General features: G+C 40.3%; 1 protein-coding gene across 5 annotated transcripts in view; it reads right to left on the bottom strand.

Moving 5' to 3' along the window:
* MITF (melanocyte inducing transcription factor) overlaps positions 1–19,122 on the bottom strand; it is a 221,100-nt gene that overhangs the window by 188,415 nt on the left and 13,563 nt on the right. Inside the window, exon 1 of one of the 5 annotated variants that reach the window (XM_040994807.1) lies at positions 9,647–10,574. The exons of the other annotated variants lie outside the window; for them this stretch is intronic. Within the exon in view, the coding sequence (XP_040850741.1) occupies positions 9,647–9,726 (80 nt within the window). The 5' untranslated portion in view covers positions 9,727–10,574. Of the gene's footprint in view, positions 1–9,646; positions 10,575–19,122 lie in introns of those variants that run through there. 5 annotated transcript variants of the gene reach the window in all.

Below are 19,122 nucleotides of genomic sequence, written 5' to 3'. Positions count from 1 at the left end.
GTTTAGCATCCCTTCTGTAGAATTTTCTGTGTTATCAATAGCATACGGCTGGAGAATTATTTGGGATCATTGAAAACCATTAAGGCTATTAACTCTGACCTGGATGGAGTCTAATAAACAAGTGTCATCGCAACAGGAAATGAGTTAAGCCAGCTTTCAAAGTCATTTAAACAAATACTCAAAAGCAAAGTGCCTCACAAGAAGCTTCTCATAGAATTACTAGGCTGGGGATTTCACATAGCTTAAATCAGAGATCCTCAGAAGGATTCATTTCAGGGAAGAAAAAAAAACTCACATTTAAATGGAGTGACTTTCACTTGGTTTACATGACCAACCAAAAAAAGTCCCTAAGCATTGCTCAAGTCTTTCTGACTATTTCATACAAAACAACAGCAGGTGCATGATAAATATTTAGGAAACTAACCTGGAGTGGATCCAGCTCCACCTACATCAAGTCAAGTTTCTGATCTGGAAATTCTAGACTATAAGCATCACACATGAGAGAAGTAGCTATGATTAAGTTCAGTATTGCCACTTAAATTATTGTCAAGTCTGAGTAACAAATTCAATTCAAAATGCCCACTTTCAGGTATTTTGCTTTTCAGGTGCTTTTTAATAACTCTAAGCATATACCCAGAACATTTTATTTTCCCAAATGAAACCATTCTCATTTTCAAATCATTCTCTCTAACAGTAAACTTAACTTAAAGACACCATTCCTACTATAAGCCATTCCTACTTCACTGAGCCTCAAGATTGAATCACTCTGTACATTTAGCCAAGTTTTACTTGCCTTAGACCCTGATCTTACTCATTATATTCAAAACATGCTTGCCCCAAAACAAATGTATCTTTCAACTCCCTTTCCCCTGAGCTTTTTGACATCCCATGATACTCTGCTGTTTGTGATAGTTGCTTCTCATCATCATGTTTGATTAAGTACTAAGGTTCCTGAGGACAGAAATTATTCTTTAAGTTCCTTTCTCCCTCCTTACATGGCTAGTTTATGAAAAACAGGTGTCTAGGAAAATTGGCTGAATTCAAAGGATAGCAATTGACATTGCAAATCTCTTAGGGTCTTCATCTAGTCTAGCAGCTTAAAAACCAAACCTACTTAAAAATTAACTTAAGCTCTAAGTACAATGAAATGACTCCACATTATTAACCTCAGCACTTGCTGTGCTTATTTTCCAACCCAGAAAACCAGGCCAAACACAGTGAACTATCTTTTCCGGATGGGCAACTCTAAGAGTAATGAGATAATTTCCTCCAAAGATGATGAGGTTTTCAGGATTCTCTGGAATGCACACCTACCTATTAACAAGGCATTAATAGTTCCCTTTGGGTAGAAACAACATTGGACCACTTTAGAATTTTCGGCAGAGTACTCAGATGTCAACACAGTCTCCAGCTGATGGTGCCACCGCGCAGACAGGTATAATGAATCAGGAGACAGATTTAAGACAGGCCCTAGCGATGATTCTTTCCAATTCCCGTACCTATTTCTATACTTGCATTCAAAAGTTCTTATCCATTGTTTACATAAGCATTCAAGTATATCTATCAGAGTGGAGAAAAACATGAATAAGAGGGCAAAAGGCTTGGTTTGTTTTTTTTTCATTTTTTTATTATATTTTTGACACTCTTTACATAGTTAATTAGGGTAAAAAGGTTCAAGGGCTACAGGAAAATGGGTAAGACTATTATTTTCATATTGTTTCCTTCATATATCTGAGGTAAAAAGGGATTTTAAGGGAGAAATCCCACCCAGTCTCCCACTCGCCCCAGGTCCCTGATATGGAGCTCCAAGAGTCTTGCTCAAGTGGTTTTGGTAGTTCAACAGTTATGAATTGCTGCCAATCTCACCACTCCAAGCACGATAAAGTCGTTGAAGAATCCATTGATTGACACAGTCCATCACAGAGTCTTCGTTTGCCCAGTTTTTCACTGCCAACATAAAGCTGAAGTGGTTGATTGACTTGTTCTGTCCTCTGTCGTTTCATGGTTAGGGTTCTGAGTCCGGCAGTTTAATTGGGGGATCCCCAAAGAAACTTTGTCTGAGGTGTTCCCAGACCAGATTCTTGTATGTACTAACAAGTACTGGGCCCGCCACAGTCCATCGCCCCGATCAGCTGGTGGTTGCAATTGCGGGGTTGGTTCTGTGCAACCCTGTCTTTCACTAGAACCAATGGGTGTTGCAGTCCAGCCTGGTTCCGCCCAGCATACACTCGGCCCTCACATAAGCCAGTGGGAGCTGCAGCCTAGTCGGAGCGACCCTCAATAACCTCCACCAGGCCCACCCCCTACCCTGGTTAACCAGTACGTGTAGCAGACTTGTCCAGTCTGCCCCACATCCCATTCGGCTCTCATACATGTCAATGGGTATTAAACCCTAGTTTCATCTAACCAGCTCAACTATCCAGGCCTCATGGATGTTGTTGGGTAAAAGGCTTGGTTTTACACCCAAGCCAGAGCTACCAAATTTAGCAAGTAAAAATATAAGATACACAGGTAAAATTTGCATTTCAGGTGAAGAATAATATTTTAGAGGCAAGTGTTGTGTCCCCACCAGGTTAGGTCACCACTGGGGACACCCACATCTCACGTAAGAGTGCCTGGTTTGAGAACCTGCTACTCATTTTAGAAACAGTTTCCTGTTCATGCACATCCTGGGAAGCAGTAAGTGATGGCTCTCAAGCACTTGAATCCCTGTCACCCATGCAAGAGACTGCAATGGAGATCCAGGCTTATGGTTTCTCCTGACCTAGTTCGGACTGTTGTGGACATCTAGGAAGGAAACAAGTGGAAGGAAATGTCTATCTGTCTATGTCTTCCAAATAAATAAAAATAATCTTAAAAAATCTGAGTACAATCATCTCATGAGATATGTGGAATAGAGCTATACAAATTTATCAGAAACTTAAGTTTCTGAAAATCAGTGTTTGATCTAGCAATCCTACTCCATAACTCATAAATTGTACTATCAAGTCTTTAATTTAAAAAGAAAAAGAATTAGCAATGCATATATTCATAAATCTTTAATTTTCAAAAAGAACAAAAAGGCAAGTAGCATGACAGCACATTATAGAAGGAAAAGAATGGGAGGAAAAGCAGCTGAGCAAGGTATACTGAGTAGTATGTGCCAGGTATAGAGCCAAACCCTATATGTGTATATGTGTATTATCTCATTTAATTCTTACCACATCCTTATGTAGTAGAAACTATTATTATTGCTGTTGTTATTATTATTCTATAGATAAGGTAATCAACATACAAAAAGAACAAGTTGTCCAATGTCAAAGAACAGTTTAGAAACTCAAACCCAGGTAGGCTTAACAAAAGGCTTGTGTGCTTAACCCTCCCTCATTTTACAGCTGAAGGGAGAGAGACTCTGGGCAACTCACCCCAACTCACATACCCTTCCCTAATCTGTGCAGCTTAGATTCAAACCTAGATCAGTCTGATTCCAGAATTGCAGTTTCAATGGGTAATTGCCTCTCTAAAACTTATAAAATTGGAAAAGCATACTCCTACCTAAACCTGCTGTCATCACCACCCTCATAAATTAAAATGTTTCATCTTCAAAACGCAGTGCGTGAACTCAACATGATTTCCTAAAGGTGGGTCTGAGGTGGATGCAGAACATCTGGCAAGATTTCTTTTCAGGGGAGGAATGTGTTGTTACTGTCATTTGAGTATCCACACAATTCTACAAATGACTCACCTAATGCCTATCAGGTTTGCTGCCTTGGGGCAAATTCTCGCTCCTGCTCACAAATCCTGGAAACAACCAGGAACACAGACATGAAATTAATTTGAAACCACCACCAAAGCCAGACTCAAGATCCAACTATGTGTGGAAAGATGACAACAATCAATACTTTTCTTCTTGGTTCTTGGCCTCAGCAGGCAAGATCATCCCATGTAACACACTGGAGCTTAGAAATCCTGGGAAAACATCTGGAACTTTATCCGGAGCATATCTACCAATGGGGATCCTTGGATGCCAGATTCTAGGTGCCTGTCCAGCTATGGAATGAAGTCAGATGTCTGCTACTGAATGTGTGTGTTTGTGCAGGTGTATACATGCACAATATTAAGTATAAATTTGAGATTTACTGTTCATCTAACTTCTGCCTTTGTAATTTACAAAAGGGAGCATGCTGTCTGGTTTATAAATGTGCTGTATAAGAAAGTTTGAGGGAAGTCTGTATTTTACATGAAGATTTGGAATTCTGCTCCTATCCCTTATAACATCCCGTGCTCCTGGATAGGCAAAATCAATATCATTAAAATGTCTATACTACCAAAGAATATACATTTCAATGCAAAATCCAATCAATTGCCCAAAAATTCATACGGAACTGGATACAATGATACAAAGTTCATCTGTTGGAAGCACAAAAAACACGTATAGCTAGAAACCATCCTGGAAATATAAGAAGTCAGCAGGGGGAATCACAATCCCGGACCTCTGGACATTATATAGGAGCACGTGTTTATCAAACAGCCTTGGTACTGGCACAAAGACCAGAAGGAAGAATCAATGGAATAGAAAAGAAGCACCAAAGGGAACCACACAAATACAGCAATTAATCTTTGACAAAAAGACCAATGACTGTCCAGCAAGTGGGAAGGGCCTCTTGGTAAATGATGTTGGGACACACTGGCTGATAGCTGTAGCACAAAAAATTAGGCCCACATCTACCATCACTAAGATCAATTAATGGATAAAAGACCTTAACCTAACATACCAGAACCTTCAAACTCTAGCAAGAAAATGTCGAAATTACGGCAAGACCTAGGAGTAGGTCGACTTTCTAGAAGGACCCATATGCATAGCTGTTGAGAACAGAATAAAAAATGGATGACCTCATCAATCTAAGAAGCTTCTGTACAGCAGGAGAAACAAATCAAACAAAGTAAAAAGCAACCCACATAGTGGGAGGAGATCTTTGCACAGATATAGGCGATAGGGGGCTAATTTCCGGATATATAAAGAACTTCAAAAAAACCAAAAAAAAACCAAAAAAACAAGCACTCAAGAATTGGGCACGGGAACTGGTGCCAAACATTTCACAAAGGAACAAGTCAAATGGCAAACAAAATATGAAAAATGTTCCAGCTCTAGCAATAAGGGAAATCCAAATTAAAAATCGATGAGGTACCACCTAACACCACAGCTAAAGATTGGCCCAATAAACAAGAAACACCAACGGACGCTTGCTGGCGAGGATGCGGGGTACAAAAGGGAACCCTATCCACTGCTATGGTGGAGCTGCAAATTGGTACAGCCTTTATGGAATCCAGTCTGGAGAACACTCTCAAACACTCAAAATCTGCATACCCATATGACCGCATAGACTCATAGGGATTATCCAAACACTGTTTTACGACAAACCAACTTGCATCCCTATGTTCATTGCAGCACAATTCAGTCATTGCAAAAAAACATGGGAAGGCAAACCGAAATGATCAGCCGGAAGATTGGATAAGAAGCTTTGGTTCATCTCTCATGGATACTACTCAGCTATTAAAAAACAAAATGCAGTTCTTTGTGGCTAAATGGGTCAATGGAAACTATTAATGACAAGGGAAAAGCGCAATCCAAAAGATTAGTACCATGTTTGCCTTGATTAAACTGTTAATTTTTTGTTTGGTTGTTTGTTATTTTTTTTTTTTTATTTTTTTTTTTTGAACCTGTCATTGATTTCTGTTCAACCAGATGTTAGAAAAGAAGGGAAACTTGATTATTTTTAACTTATTGTTTACCAATACTATGTCAATTAATTCCATAATGTTGTATATTGAATACTGTGGCCTCGGTTGGAGCTTTTAACTGCCTGGATTTTATTCTGTTAGACTATTTTCTGACATAGAAGGCTCCAGAGGCATGAAATTTCTGGACAATAGACGCTGAACTTTTATGCTAGGCATGTGTCTGCACGCACAGAATCTCAACCGAATTGAACTATGGTTATGCACAAGGTGGCGGAATACCACATGGGGGGAGGGGTATGGGAGGGGTGGGGGGGAATCCTAGCGCTATGAAAACTGTACTAACAATAATGTAAGCACAATAATAAAAAAAAAAAAAAAAAAAAAAAAAAAAGAATAGTACATCATAATCTAGAAGTGTTGGTTTGCTTGACTGCGCTTCTGCTAAGAACAAAGGCCAACATGTTTATTGTAGTTCCGACTATATTGTGGACATCTAACTGTGACAAATGAATATCAATAAGCAATCATGTCAATGTTACCAGCAAGCAGCAAGCACAGGCCTTAATATTCCCAAATGTCACTGCCCTTGAAACCTGTGACAAGGGTTTTATCCTCCCCATAATCATACCCTATGTTCAGGACTGGATAGGGCATACATATCATCATTTCTCACAAAAACAGCTCTGCTTGAACCACCCTAATTGGCCTCTGCAACACTGTGTCTGCCACTCTCCAACCCATTCTACTCCACTGTGTGAAACTGGCCATGCTCCCAAGTGGTCCAGCCATTGCAAAAATGCAACCCTCTGCTGAGTTTCCATGCTTCAGCCTGCCTAAAATGCTTCCCTTTCATCCTTTCATCTGCTTGGCAGTCATCTTTCAGAAATGAACTCAAACTTAATTTCTTCCAGAGCCTTGCACCTTCATTGTCCCCTCAGAAGTACTGACACCTCCATCTCTGGTTCCCAGAGGAACAATAACAAACCCAGTATCACATTTATGTTGCTGTGGGTTACAAGAAGGCAGAGTCTGTATCTTATGCGCCAGCCATTTTATATTAGCGTAGCATCTGGCATGCAGAAAGTAGCCAATCATCAAACACAAGATGTATAAATGGATTTGGGGGAATCAAGGCAAAACTCCATTTCAATCTATTTCCTGACATCTTATACTGCTGGAGAACTACTGTCCAGATTCATTCATATAGACATATACTGATCAACCAGAAAAAAATTAATGGAAGACAATGTTGCTGGTAAGTGAACATTTGTGGACTAAGAACTTCCACAGAATAATACTTACTTGAAATTGGACTAGAGGTATCACAAGCAGAAAAATTCCAGACCAAAAAACTGTAGTAAGGAACCTCCAATAGAACACACTTCTGAGATAGCAAATGGGTTCCAATTCTTATACCTATGCAGAGTTGAGGGACACAGGTGCACCAAAGTCAGGAGGACCCAAAGGTCCTCATAGTTTATGGAAAAGAATAAGGTACTTGTGTATAACACCAAGCAAATGCCAGCAGCAAGGAGCAGAGGAGTATCACATGGGCTCCCAACCTAGTCCCTATTCCTCCATGAGTGATTAGGGTTACACGCTTAGTTAGCTCAGTTAGGCCTCCTAACACATTCATTCATTCATTCCACATTTACCAAGGAACTACCACGTCTGTCATGATACTATTTGATAAGAAAAGCATTCATGATCTCCAATCTGGTGAAACTTTAGAGTTTATTAATATACCTCTTAGAAACTTGTGTTGTGCTTCTAATTCCCACCTCCAATTCGGTTATTACACTATCCTATTTGCTTGTATTCGGTTAAATTGCCTAAATATAAAAACTTGAAAAATATCTCAACCCAAATGATTTAATAATTCTTAACCTTTTATAATTCATATTTAACAAACAACTCCTGGGATAACATTTAAAATAGTTCCTGAATAACTGTATCATTGTAAAATGTCAATTCAATGAACTAATCACAATGTTAGAAATATTGTGTATAGAATTTACAGTGCAAACTTTCCAGAGATTGAACAACCATAACTTACCTTCAAGAATGCAAATCAATTGTCCTTAAGGAAAGGGAATTCTATTTTTAGCCCCAATCCAAACCTTATCACTAGCAGTTCAACTAAATCCATTCAATCATGAAAGGCAATAAAGAAAAACCACTCACCACTTTGTATCAAATATACTAGTACATGATTTTGAACTACAGCTTTTCTGTTTAATCTCATTTTCTCTTTGAAAACTGAGATAAATTCATTAGCATGAAAAATTAACCAAGGAAAGGGACTGTTCTGAATCTAAATAATTTAGTTTAAAAAAAAATTCTTTTAAAAGAAAGTAAAATAACCCAACACAGAAATATTTATAAAATCATAATTTTTACCCAAGATTTTATATTTCGACTCTGGAGTAAACATATGATTTCTCAAATTCATGTTGCTTTGCAAAATTCCAAGGCACCAAAGAACACTTATTTCCATAAAGTAAAAAGACATATTCTGGTCATATTCTAAACAGGATGCCAGAAAACAAAACTAATGCTGTGAACAAACAAATTTTAGCTAAAATTCATTGAAATAATCCAAATGCTCTCCATTCCAGAGAAAATGGTAAGTCAGCAGTTTGCATATGGCTGCCTGTTCTAAATACACAAAATAAGCAAAAACACTACCAGAGGAAAGTGCAAATGCTGAACCCTTTCTATTTCTGCCTCCCAAAGACTGCGATGCAATCAATAGCACTGAGCAGGTCTCTGCCACGCTTTCCTCACACTTCCAGGTGGAGTTCAGCATCTGGCCCAACAGCCTAGAGAACTCCCCCCAACAAGGTGCAGGGGACCACCACTTAACCGGGAGACAAGAAAGCCTGAGGCCCTAGTTCCCACCAGTAGAGCAAGAAGAAGGAAGAGACCCATACAAAACAACCCAAACTGTCACAACACAACCAGGGAGGCAAAGCTACCCACTCCCTAAAAAACAAAAGGCTCTGACAAACTTAATATGAATCAGAACCCTTGACCTAATACCAATAATACCCTGGGGTGGGCAAAAGCCTTTTGAGTAAAAAATAGTCCATATAAGGAAACTCTCTTAAGGGAAGTATTCAAAACCCTTCACCCAGGGCAAAAGACAGCCCAAAGGACAGATTCAGCAGCGAGAGAAGCCTGTCTGGGGTTACTAAAGGACATAGGAGATGAGCATCCTAAGCACTGAATTGTTTTTTTGTCTGTTTGCTTAAATAATGGGGGGAAAATAGGAAAACTGCACTTTGAACTTCAAGACAAAGAATTTATTCCCAAAACCCCATTCTCCTAAAAGGACTTAAAAGTATAATAATTAATCAAGAAAATATCAAAATGAGGAAGCGGTATTCTTTTACAATTTCTGTGAATCCCCACCAGCTGTAATTTAAGAAATCCAGTGACATCAGCATTTATATCTGAAACAGCAAGAATGACAGAACTACAACTTGCAGAATCATCTAAGAAGCGGAAAAGAAATTTGGGGGGGGTGCGACTGGAATATGCATTTGAGAATGTGGAAAATTCATTCACTGTGCAGTGAATCACTTCCACAGCTTCAAACACCAAGGCTGCCAAAACTAACAGGCACACACAAAACACATACACACACACAGTGGAAAAGGAAGTACAAGCACTCTAAACCTAACCCAGTGATCCAGGGGAACTTCTGAAAAAAAAATCAGTGACAAACAAGTATATTACACATTTCTGCAAGCAAACAGAAAGCCTGTAGCCACTGATGAACAAGGAAAACCAAATATCCAGTATCCTATACATAAAGACCCTATTTTAAAAAGATTCCCTCCTCCCTCCAGAAAAAAAAAAAAAAAAACCCTGCTATACAAGAACCTGTAAACAGAGTTACTTTAGCTATCACTTGCATTACCTTCTTGAAAACAGGCACAGAGTCAATTCCATGGCTTCTTTTGCACTGATAGAGAAAAACAACTTCTGAGAAAACCACATTAGTTTTTTCCAGGAGCTCCATCTGAGTTCAGAGACTGACCAGGCATAGGTTTGAACACCCAGCACAAAGACCAACCATTAGTTTTTACTCAAGTTAGAATCAAAGGCAGAAGACAGCCACGCCAAGCTGGACTAACCAGACAGCTTAGAGAAGAGAGGTGAAAACACTTACCAGGGCCACCTTGGCCCTTTGGCTGAACATTGAGTCCACTCAAAAGTCTCAGAATGCAGATGATGACGGAGATGGCGATTGTGGCCGCTCGGCCACACGCTTCCATGCACCTTCTCTCAACACGAGGAAGGCTAAATTAGAGATAGAGTGATAATTAATGGGATCTCTGGCAGCAGGAGCTGGCTGCTTTAGCAAACCAGTAATTGCTGCCTACTTAAAATGACAGGGAGTTCGGCCAGGAAGGAGGGAGGTGCTAATGATGGTAATCATAAAGGTAAAACAGACTTCACATCAACAGGTTACTTGGCTCTCATTCAAAACTACCTCCTTATCTATACATTTGGTTCATTAATAACAGAGAATATATCCAACAATTTCACATTAGACAAGCCTGATGAGGAAAGGACACAAATAAGTCCCATGACAACAGATATCCCTTCCACAAATTCTCTAATCTGCAAATAATCACAGAACACCAAATGGCCTGTGAAAATAGTGACCCATGCATGCAAGATATTACACTGGAAACGAAAATGATTCCTGTTGAGCATATACTTTGCCTTGAACTTCACTTGAAAATATTCAGACAGTTAAAATATCAACAGCACCATAGACACTGTTCACGCCCTCTCTTCTAGCATGAAAGCAATCTCCCTATCTGTAACCACTTCAGAAAAGGAAAGATATTTAGTTCAACTGTTGTTTGCCAAAACAACTGAAGATGGCTGGCAAGGCAAAGAGGAGAGCAGCTCAAGGTGTCTTCTCTTTACAAGGCAACAACCCACCTATTCAACTGATCACCAATCACCTCTTTAGACAATACCCTCAGGGATACCAGTCCCCAGGATCCTCCCCACCCCAAGGAGAACAGACCCCCCAGTATACCTCTACCATGTTTGATGCCCACAGACCAGAGCAGTAAGGAGTCAGACTTCTGCCATGAAGCGTTGTCTGAAGAGATAAACCAAAACAGCAAGCATGTCATTCCACAATGACTAATGCTGACCAAAACTTCATAAAATCCATTCTCTCTCAAGTCAAAGACCTACTTCACCTGCTCAGGAAACCTTTAGCTCTCTCAGAGCCTTGGTAAGAATTCCTTGGGCCACCCACCTCGCCCCAAGAAAAGTTCATTACAAAGGCTAAGCCACAGCCCAGAAATCCCTATAAAGAATGTCACACAGCAGTTCTAACATATTTTGTGGCAGTTAAAGAAATCAGAGTAGAATAATTAGAAACTTGTTTAGTTCACACCTTCCTTGGTACGTATGAGAACTAAGTCATTTCTGAAAAATGGTTGATCTTTCTCCTATTCCACTAATTAGGAGTTAAGAATGCTTCTGTATTCAGCCTATGGATCTCCAACTCATCACCAAGAAGACCCACTACATGTATAGCCTCATCATTAAAGTCATCAACTAGGATCTTTATAACTTCTTCCTCACTGTTAGATCATTATAACCTTTTATTGAAAATATTTAACTCAATACTTTGCCATGACTAATGCTCTTAACACCCACATGTCAAGGCAGAAGTTATGTTCATTACACAACATGGTGATGTTTCAAGACCTCTGGCATGTCAAAGATAAACAGTCCAGAATGGAACAGACTGGCTACAACTTTAAGAATAATACATAAGAAGCAATTAACAAGTCAGGTTGTGGGGAAGATGAGATGAGTTAAAATACATAAGATCTAAGGAGCAACAAGTGAACAAAACATGGTAAGGGTAGACAAGACTACTCAGTGTCATCAGGGAGCAACATTCGAAGATGTTTGTAAGGAATGAGGAAAACCTAAAACTTACACACCGCACCCTTGGAGTGATGGAGTGTCCACCATCCCATCTTTGGCTACTTTTCTGGGAGCCTTCGCAGCATGTGTCCTTCACCTATTCAGAAACACCTTTGAAAACAAAGGACTATGCAGCCAGGCATGCTGTGAGCACCTTTAATAGACAGATCTGTTTGTTTTGGACTCCTATGTTTGACCACACCCTGAGTCTTTTGTCTTCATCAGACACCTAATCCTCCTTTTATGCCAAAACCAACATGAGTTGTCACCCCAATCATTTCCTCCCCACCTCTCCCTTGGAACCCCAAAATACATGGTCACCACTACAGTGTGGCAGATAAGAGGATGAGTTTGAAGAGTCTCTGGTTTGAATCTTGGTTCTGCCCTTCTGAGTCTGACTCATGATAACCCAATGACAGAAGACAGAGAAGCCTCGGTTTCTTCAACTGTGAAACTGGATCCTACCTACCTCACACCAGAAATACTTTCTGTGAAGCATTTTAAATGTTGAACACCATACTCAACACCGAGCAGATGTCTTAATATGCTTATAATTCACACAGATCAAAAATGATTCATTTCTGGATGTGGGCGTTTGGCAGAGCAGTTAAGATGCCACCTGGAATGCCTGCACCCCATTCTGGAGTGCCCAGGGTTCAGTTCTGCTTCCAGCTCATGCTTCCATGCTAATGCACACCCTGGGAGGCAAGGGTGACTCAAATACTTGGGTCCCCACCACCCAGACAGGAAATCAGCAATGAATTCTCAGTTCCTAGATCCAGCCTGGCTCCAACCCCAGCTGCTGTGGGCATTTGGAGAGTCAATCAACAGACAGAAGATCCCACTCTCTCCTTCTCTCTCTGCTTTTCAACTATATTTAAATTAATTTTAAAAATTAAAATAAATGAAAGCATTTTACTATTTCAGCTTCTGGACTTTTCTGATCTTGGAATTATTTTTTAATTACATAGCAACCTTCCTTACCATAGGACTAAGGCAGCCAGAAAGGCAGACTGACAAATAAATATACTATACACACCCACAACAAACCATTTTTTGCATACAAAACGATGTTTTTCAAAAATTCCCAAGACAGACCAACACACTAACACAGGGCACAGCCTGTTTGGAGGGAATTAAGAATGCTAGACTCTACCATCACTGCCACTACTCTTTATGCTTTTGCTCCTATTTAGTGGGAGGTTCTATCTTGTTTTGCAACTAGAAACTATTAGATGAACACAAAAAAGAAAGAATTTTAAGCACTCCAACATGAACATAGTTAATGCTGATCATGATGACTATACTGATAACTACCATATGCTAATTTCCAAAAACAGAGAAGCCACAATCATCACCTTTATCCTCTAGACCCTAAGGAAGCTGGGTCTGGAGACTCAAAACATTGCTTATGTCACAGCAGAATTTCTAAGCCTTTCTATAGCTTCCCCAGGCACAGTCCATAATCTCTCTGGCATCTTTAACGAAGTTCCCTCAATCAGAACTCGACTTTCCTGAAGAACAAGAGAAATGGGATTTTTAAAAAATCTAAACAGGGAAGCCACAGTTTTAAAAATCTAGGTGTAACAGACCATCTTACTGGTAAACAAAGAGATAAAAAAAAAAATGTGGCTTCATGCACAAGCTGCAACAGCTAGGCAGACAGTGGTTTTCAAAATGTCCCAAGGGAGTAGGCTTTTTAGACCAAAGAAAGAACCCCTAGACAAAGACAGAAGAAAAAAAAATTTAACAGAATTAGCCTACATGAGTCACAGAGTCCCCCACTGTCAAATCACCTACTTGGAAAAGTCACACGTAACCCTCAAATTAGTATCCACAATGTTTTCACAGTCTACTACGGACATGCACAGAAAAGCAAGGTTTGAGTAGCCCAATGTATGCATTCCCCGCACAGTCAAATGAGAAGGTGCTCTGCCTTCTTGTCTCAGCCCTTGTGTCACTCTGTAAACAAGTTACCTTTTCCCAATCTGCATTTCTCTGTGTGTGTGCTTTTCTTGGTGTCTCCACTGTCTAAAGAGTCAAGCAGTGTGTTGGAGGAAGGTCTCATACTCCCAGGCAAAAGAACACTGTGTTGCCCCTCATGGACAAAATATAGGTTTTGGAGAAGCTTCCTTCAGTCCTGAAGTGTGGTCCTGAGGTCAACAGGAATGAATACATAATACACAGTAATGTATTCTTCCACTGGAACTTACATAAACATAGTCACATATTGACCAACCAAAAGCTTGTGTGCAGAGGCCCCAGAATGAAATTTATCTTACATTTCTACAGTGTAATGGTTCAGTATTCTCTAATTCAATGTTTGTGGTGAACTTATAGACTAGAACATCCAGAAACAATAAGAATTGACTGTATTTTATTTCTTAGCATGAATAGGAGTGACAATAAGCATTATCCTTTCCAACTTAATGCATTAAGATTTACATATGCCAGGCAAATTTTGAAAGCTACCTATATATTTATTTTATTTGAAATCCAGAGAGACACCAAGACAGGTATCTTCCAAATGCTGTTTCACTCCTCAAATGCCTGCAACTGCAGGGGCTGAGCTGTCACCTGCCACTGCCCTATTTATAGAAAGAAAGCAGGAAGACAGACCAAGAAACAGAGCTGGAACTCAAACCCAGGCTCTCTGTAGAGCTTCCAAGTGTCCCGAGAAGTATCTGAATTGGTGGGACAAACACCCACCCCAAATGCCAGGCATTTTAGACATCATCTTCTAGACTCCTCATAGCTAACTCAAGAATAGCCCATTTGATAGGTGAGGAAACAGAAGCACAAAATAACCTTAACAAAGGATAATTAAAAGCAAAATTTGAAATTTCTTACACATTTTTCTGAAAGGGGACAATTGAATTCTTAAAAGTTTCTGACTTCTTTTTTTTTTTTAATTTATTTATTGGAAAGTCAGATATACAGAGAGGAGGATAGACAGAGAGGAAGATCTTCCGTCCGATGATTCACTCCCCAAGTAAACCGCAATGGCCGATGCTATGCCAATCTGAAGCCAGGATCCAGGAACTTCTTCTGGGTCTCCCACAAGGGTGCAGGGTTCCAAGGCTTTGGGCCGTCCTCCACTGCTTTCCCAGGCCACAAGCAGGGAGCTGGATGGGAAGTGGGGCTGCCGGGATTAGAACCGGCACCCATATGGGATCCCGAGGCATTCAAGACAAGGACTTTAGCTGCTAGGCCACGCCACTGGGCCCAAAAGTTACTGACTTCTATACATCAGAAACATTTCATCCATCTTGGTCATTCTTCATTCAACATTTATTACAGTAAACGATTCCTCCAGATGTCCAATGAACTAACAGATTCCTTGTCCTCCTGAAGATGGACAATAATACAAGTATTGCTAATCAACCTATCTATAAGATGCCTTAATGTCTGAGATGTACAATATTCTTTAAAAAAAAAAAAAAAACACTTTCAGGAGTAGGCATTTAGCCCAGCACTTCAGACACCTGTTAAGATGCCCACATGCATATCAGGATTTCTGGATCCAATGTTCAACTTTGGCTCCTGATTTCAACTTCCTGTCAATGCACACACTGGGAGACACTGGTCATGGTGCAAGGAACTGGATCCCCGGCATTCATAAAGAAAACCTGGATTTTGCTTCCAGCTCAAGGTTTTGGCCTGGCCCAAACCCAGCTACTGTGAATTAAAAGTAAACTCACCAAAAGGGAATTCACTCTATCTCTTTGTCTATATACGTGTATATATATGTGTGTGTATATTTGTTTCTCAAACAAATAATAAACTCCATTAAAAGTAAGAATTTCAAGGAAGAAAAAAAACAAGAATGTCAAGTGAAGAGGCAGTTAAAAGCTATCTTCAGTAAATACCAGTTACAATGCAGCCAGCCCTCCACATCTGCAGTTTCTACACCCTCAGATTTAATCAGTCAAGGACCAAAAGTATTCATGGGGCCAAAAAACACACCTGTCCTGAATGTGTTTTCATTTCTTTTCATTATTCCCTAAGTAATACAGTATAACAGTGATTTACACTGTACATATATTATATTAGGTAATGTGATCTAGAAACAATTTAGCAAATTTAGGAAGATGTCTATAGGTTTTATGCAAATGCCCTGTATTATTTAATAGCAGGAATTTCAGCATAGGCAGATATGAGTACTGACAAATACCCAAGAAGAGTTATATACTTCCTTCCCATACAACAGATGTGCCCCTCCAAGCAGGCTCTTCTCTCTGCAGCCTTGATGATCTGACCCTGGTTACACAGTATCACTTAGCAGCTGCCCACTTGCCAATGGTGATATCGACCTTTTTTCCTCACCATTATCTCCTGACTCCTCAGTAAGCTCAAATAAATATTTATTAAATACCATTTTACCTCCCAGGCCAAGAAAAAATTGCTCAAGGATACTGAAAATAATTTCCAAACCATGACTCAGAAAATAAGAGCAAAAGTCAAATCTACTAACATCCACCCAGTTACACATCCAAAACAATAAATCTACTCAGAGGACTTCTAAAATTGCTTTCTCCATCTCTGAGGACTAGCTCCTCCCAGCTCCTGAGTGTCCCAGCTCTCAACTCTGGCCGATTTTGTACATTCATCCTCTCCTCTGCTCCAGTATGGTGCTCAGAAGTCCAGTAGACGGTCCATCTGACCCATCCTTCTCAGCCTTCTTCCTGTCCTGTGCTCCTGACTTCTCCAAGCATATGAGCTCATGGTGTTTCTATACTGCTCATTCAGCACATAGAAAGAACTTTCACTTCCCCATTCCCCTATAAAAACCGAGGATGTGAGCAGCTTTATACTCAAGTTTGGATTTGCCATAATTTCAAAGACTGAAAATACTCTGAGAATCACTGCCCTGAGATTTTCACTTACATTTATGTGCTATGGATTCTGGCAGAAGATATATCCTCATTAATTGGCAGTCAAATTCATTTCCATTCCTATGCACACAACATATGACAGAGCGTGGGAGTGGGAGTGGACCAGAGTATCCTGGACTGCTGCTGAGTGCTGGCATGGCTTTGAAAGCTTGCTGCACAGACTCCAGGCCATGGAGAACTGTCCATCAGCTTGAGATAAGCTATGAATACACAATATCTTACTTCTGAGAGGTCTTCATAAAGTACATGCAAAATACACATGGGCCCAGAGTGGTGGCCTAGCAGCTGAAGTCCTCGCCTCGAATGTGCCAGGATCCCATATGGGCTCCAGTTCTAATCTCAGCAGTCCAGCTTTCCATCCAGCTCCCTGTTTGTAGCCTGGAAAAGCAGTCAAGGATGGCCCAAGGCCTTGGGACCCTGAACTTGCGTGGGAGACCCAGAGGAAGCTCCTGGCTCCTGCCTTTGAATAAGCTCGGCTCTGGCTGTTGCAGTCACTCAGGGAGTGAATCATCGGATGGAAGATTTTCCTCTCTTCCTCTCCTCCTCTCTGCATAACTGACTTTTCAATAAAAAGAAATCTTCAAAAATAAAAAGTACATATAAAATACACATACAAAGTACATATAAAATGATGGAAAAACTATGCATAGGCTTCAAACTTTTTGGCAGAACAGCAATTTATCTTTCCATTTTTCCAGGAACTTTTGGCAGTTACCTCATTTTCACTAAACAGTGGCAAAGCAATGAGAGAGTAGACAACACTTGCACACACAAGTATTCTTATTGTTAGTCACTTCTTCAATTCTAGTGCAAAGCCTAAGTTCTAATAGCAATGCCACCAATGGTAACACAAAACTATAGTCCTATGGGCAAATGGTTTAAACTGGTAATTAAGATGCCCACCTCTCATGTCAGAGTACCCAGGTTTTGATGCCAAGCTCCAGCTCCTGACTTCAGCTTCCTCCTAATCACACCCTTGAAAGCAGCAGAGATGGCTCAAGCAGTTGGTCCCTGCCACCCATGTGAGACACCTGGACTGCACTCCCAGCTCTAGGTTTCACCCCAGTTGAGGGGCCATCAAACTGATTTGGTGAGTGAGCCAGCAAATGGGAGCTCTCTGTCAAACAAATTAATTTCTAATAAGAACTGCAGCAGTAAGTAGAAGTGATTGCAGCACAAGTGTAGTAGGAGTAGCAGCAGCTAAAGTCTACTGTCTTCTTACTACAGGTAGTATCTCTCTTCATGGTTGCATCTTCATAGCCATCCAGTGAGACACATACCCGACTCTCCAAGCAACAGTACCAGATTGTAACTAAAGAAGGCATTCACATCTATGTGCAATATAATGGGACTTTTTTTTCCCCAGGGAAAGGGGTTACTATCTGAGCTAATTTCACTTTCTGCTCTCTGATGACCAGCCTAGTCACAAGGTTTTAGGCTAGAAACCTCATGAAGAACAAGAAAATCATACTGGTGTGGAGAGAGGGAAAAGACACCACTTAAAATCTGCATTTGGTACAGCGCTTAAAATACCTCTTGTGACACTCAGACCTCATATCAAAGTGCCTGAGGCCAAGTCCGGCTCCACTCGCAATTCCAGCTTTCTGTTCATGTGCACCATGGGAGGCAGTCGCTGATTGTTAATTACTTGGGTCCCTGTCCTCTATGTGGAAACTCAGACTGATTTCTAGGCTCCTGGATTGGACCAGCCCAGCTCTGACTGCTGCAGGCATATTGGAACTGAACCAGTAGATGGGCAATCTTCATCTGTCTCTTCCTTTGTCTTTGTCGTTCTCTCTTTTAAATAACTGAACTAGATGCATAACAATAATTAAAACTATTGTCTCTTAAATAGTTACACACTGCTATCACCAACGGGAAAAATGCTAACAAAGTGGAAAGATGTAAAAATTTTGAGGTTCAGGAATGTGGCACAATGGTTCATCCAAGATAAAGATGCCCACCCCTATACACAAGCTGTCCTCTCCAGTGTGAAAAGGTAGAGCACAAGCTGCTACACAGGGCACAGCGAAAACTGACAGGAATTACAGACAGCCACGTGGAGACAGCAACAGCGCTAAGTTGTCTCACTGCCACAGAACTGTGCCACTTCAATAACTGCAGCTTATTATTTATTCCTCCACTGGACCTTAGTCTGCAATTATGATGAAAAGAAACATGCTGATAAAGAAAAAAAGTTGTGCGGACAACAAAAGCAACACCGTGTCTGTAAATAACACGTGCCACCCTCAACACCTCTCCTCATGATCCCACCACTTGCCACTATTTCAAATCTTACAGATGTTGATTATCCAAACTAGGATTTCTTCAGGCCTCCCTTTCTTGTCTATGGATCTTCATATTTCCTTGATGGCCTTTGAGTTATTTTGTCTTTTCTTAAGGTGTCCAAAATCAAAAATTCATTTCAAGTAAAAAAAAAAAAGCAAATCTTATTGATGCTGTGGATATGGAGGGAACTAAGAGTTAGGCTTTGGCCTGAGCACTCTACCCACATAATTCTTTTCATCCACTT

This window comes from Ochotona curzoniae, unplaced genomic scaffold, assembly GCF_017591425.1.
Source record: "Ochotona curzoniae isolate NIBS_2020 unplaced genomic scaffold, NIBS_Ocur_1.0 contig_908, whole genome shotgun sequence".
NCBI lineage: Eukaryota > Metazoa > Chordata > Mammalia > Lagomorpha > Ochotonidae > Ochotona > Ochotona curzoniae.
The sequence above is the reverse complement of the archived record's forward strand: the minus strand, read 5'-3'. Positions and strand labels throughout refer to the sequence as shown.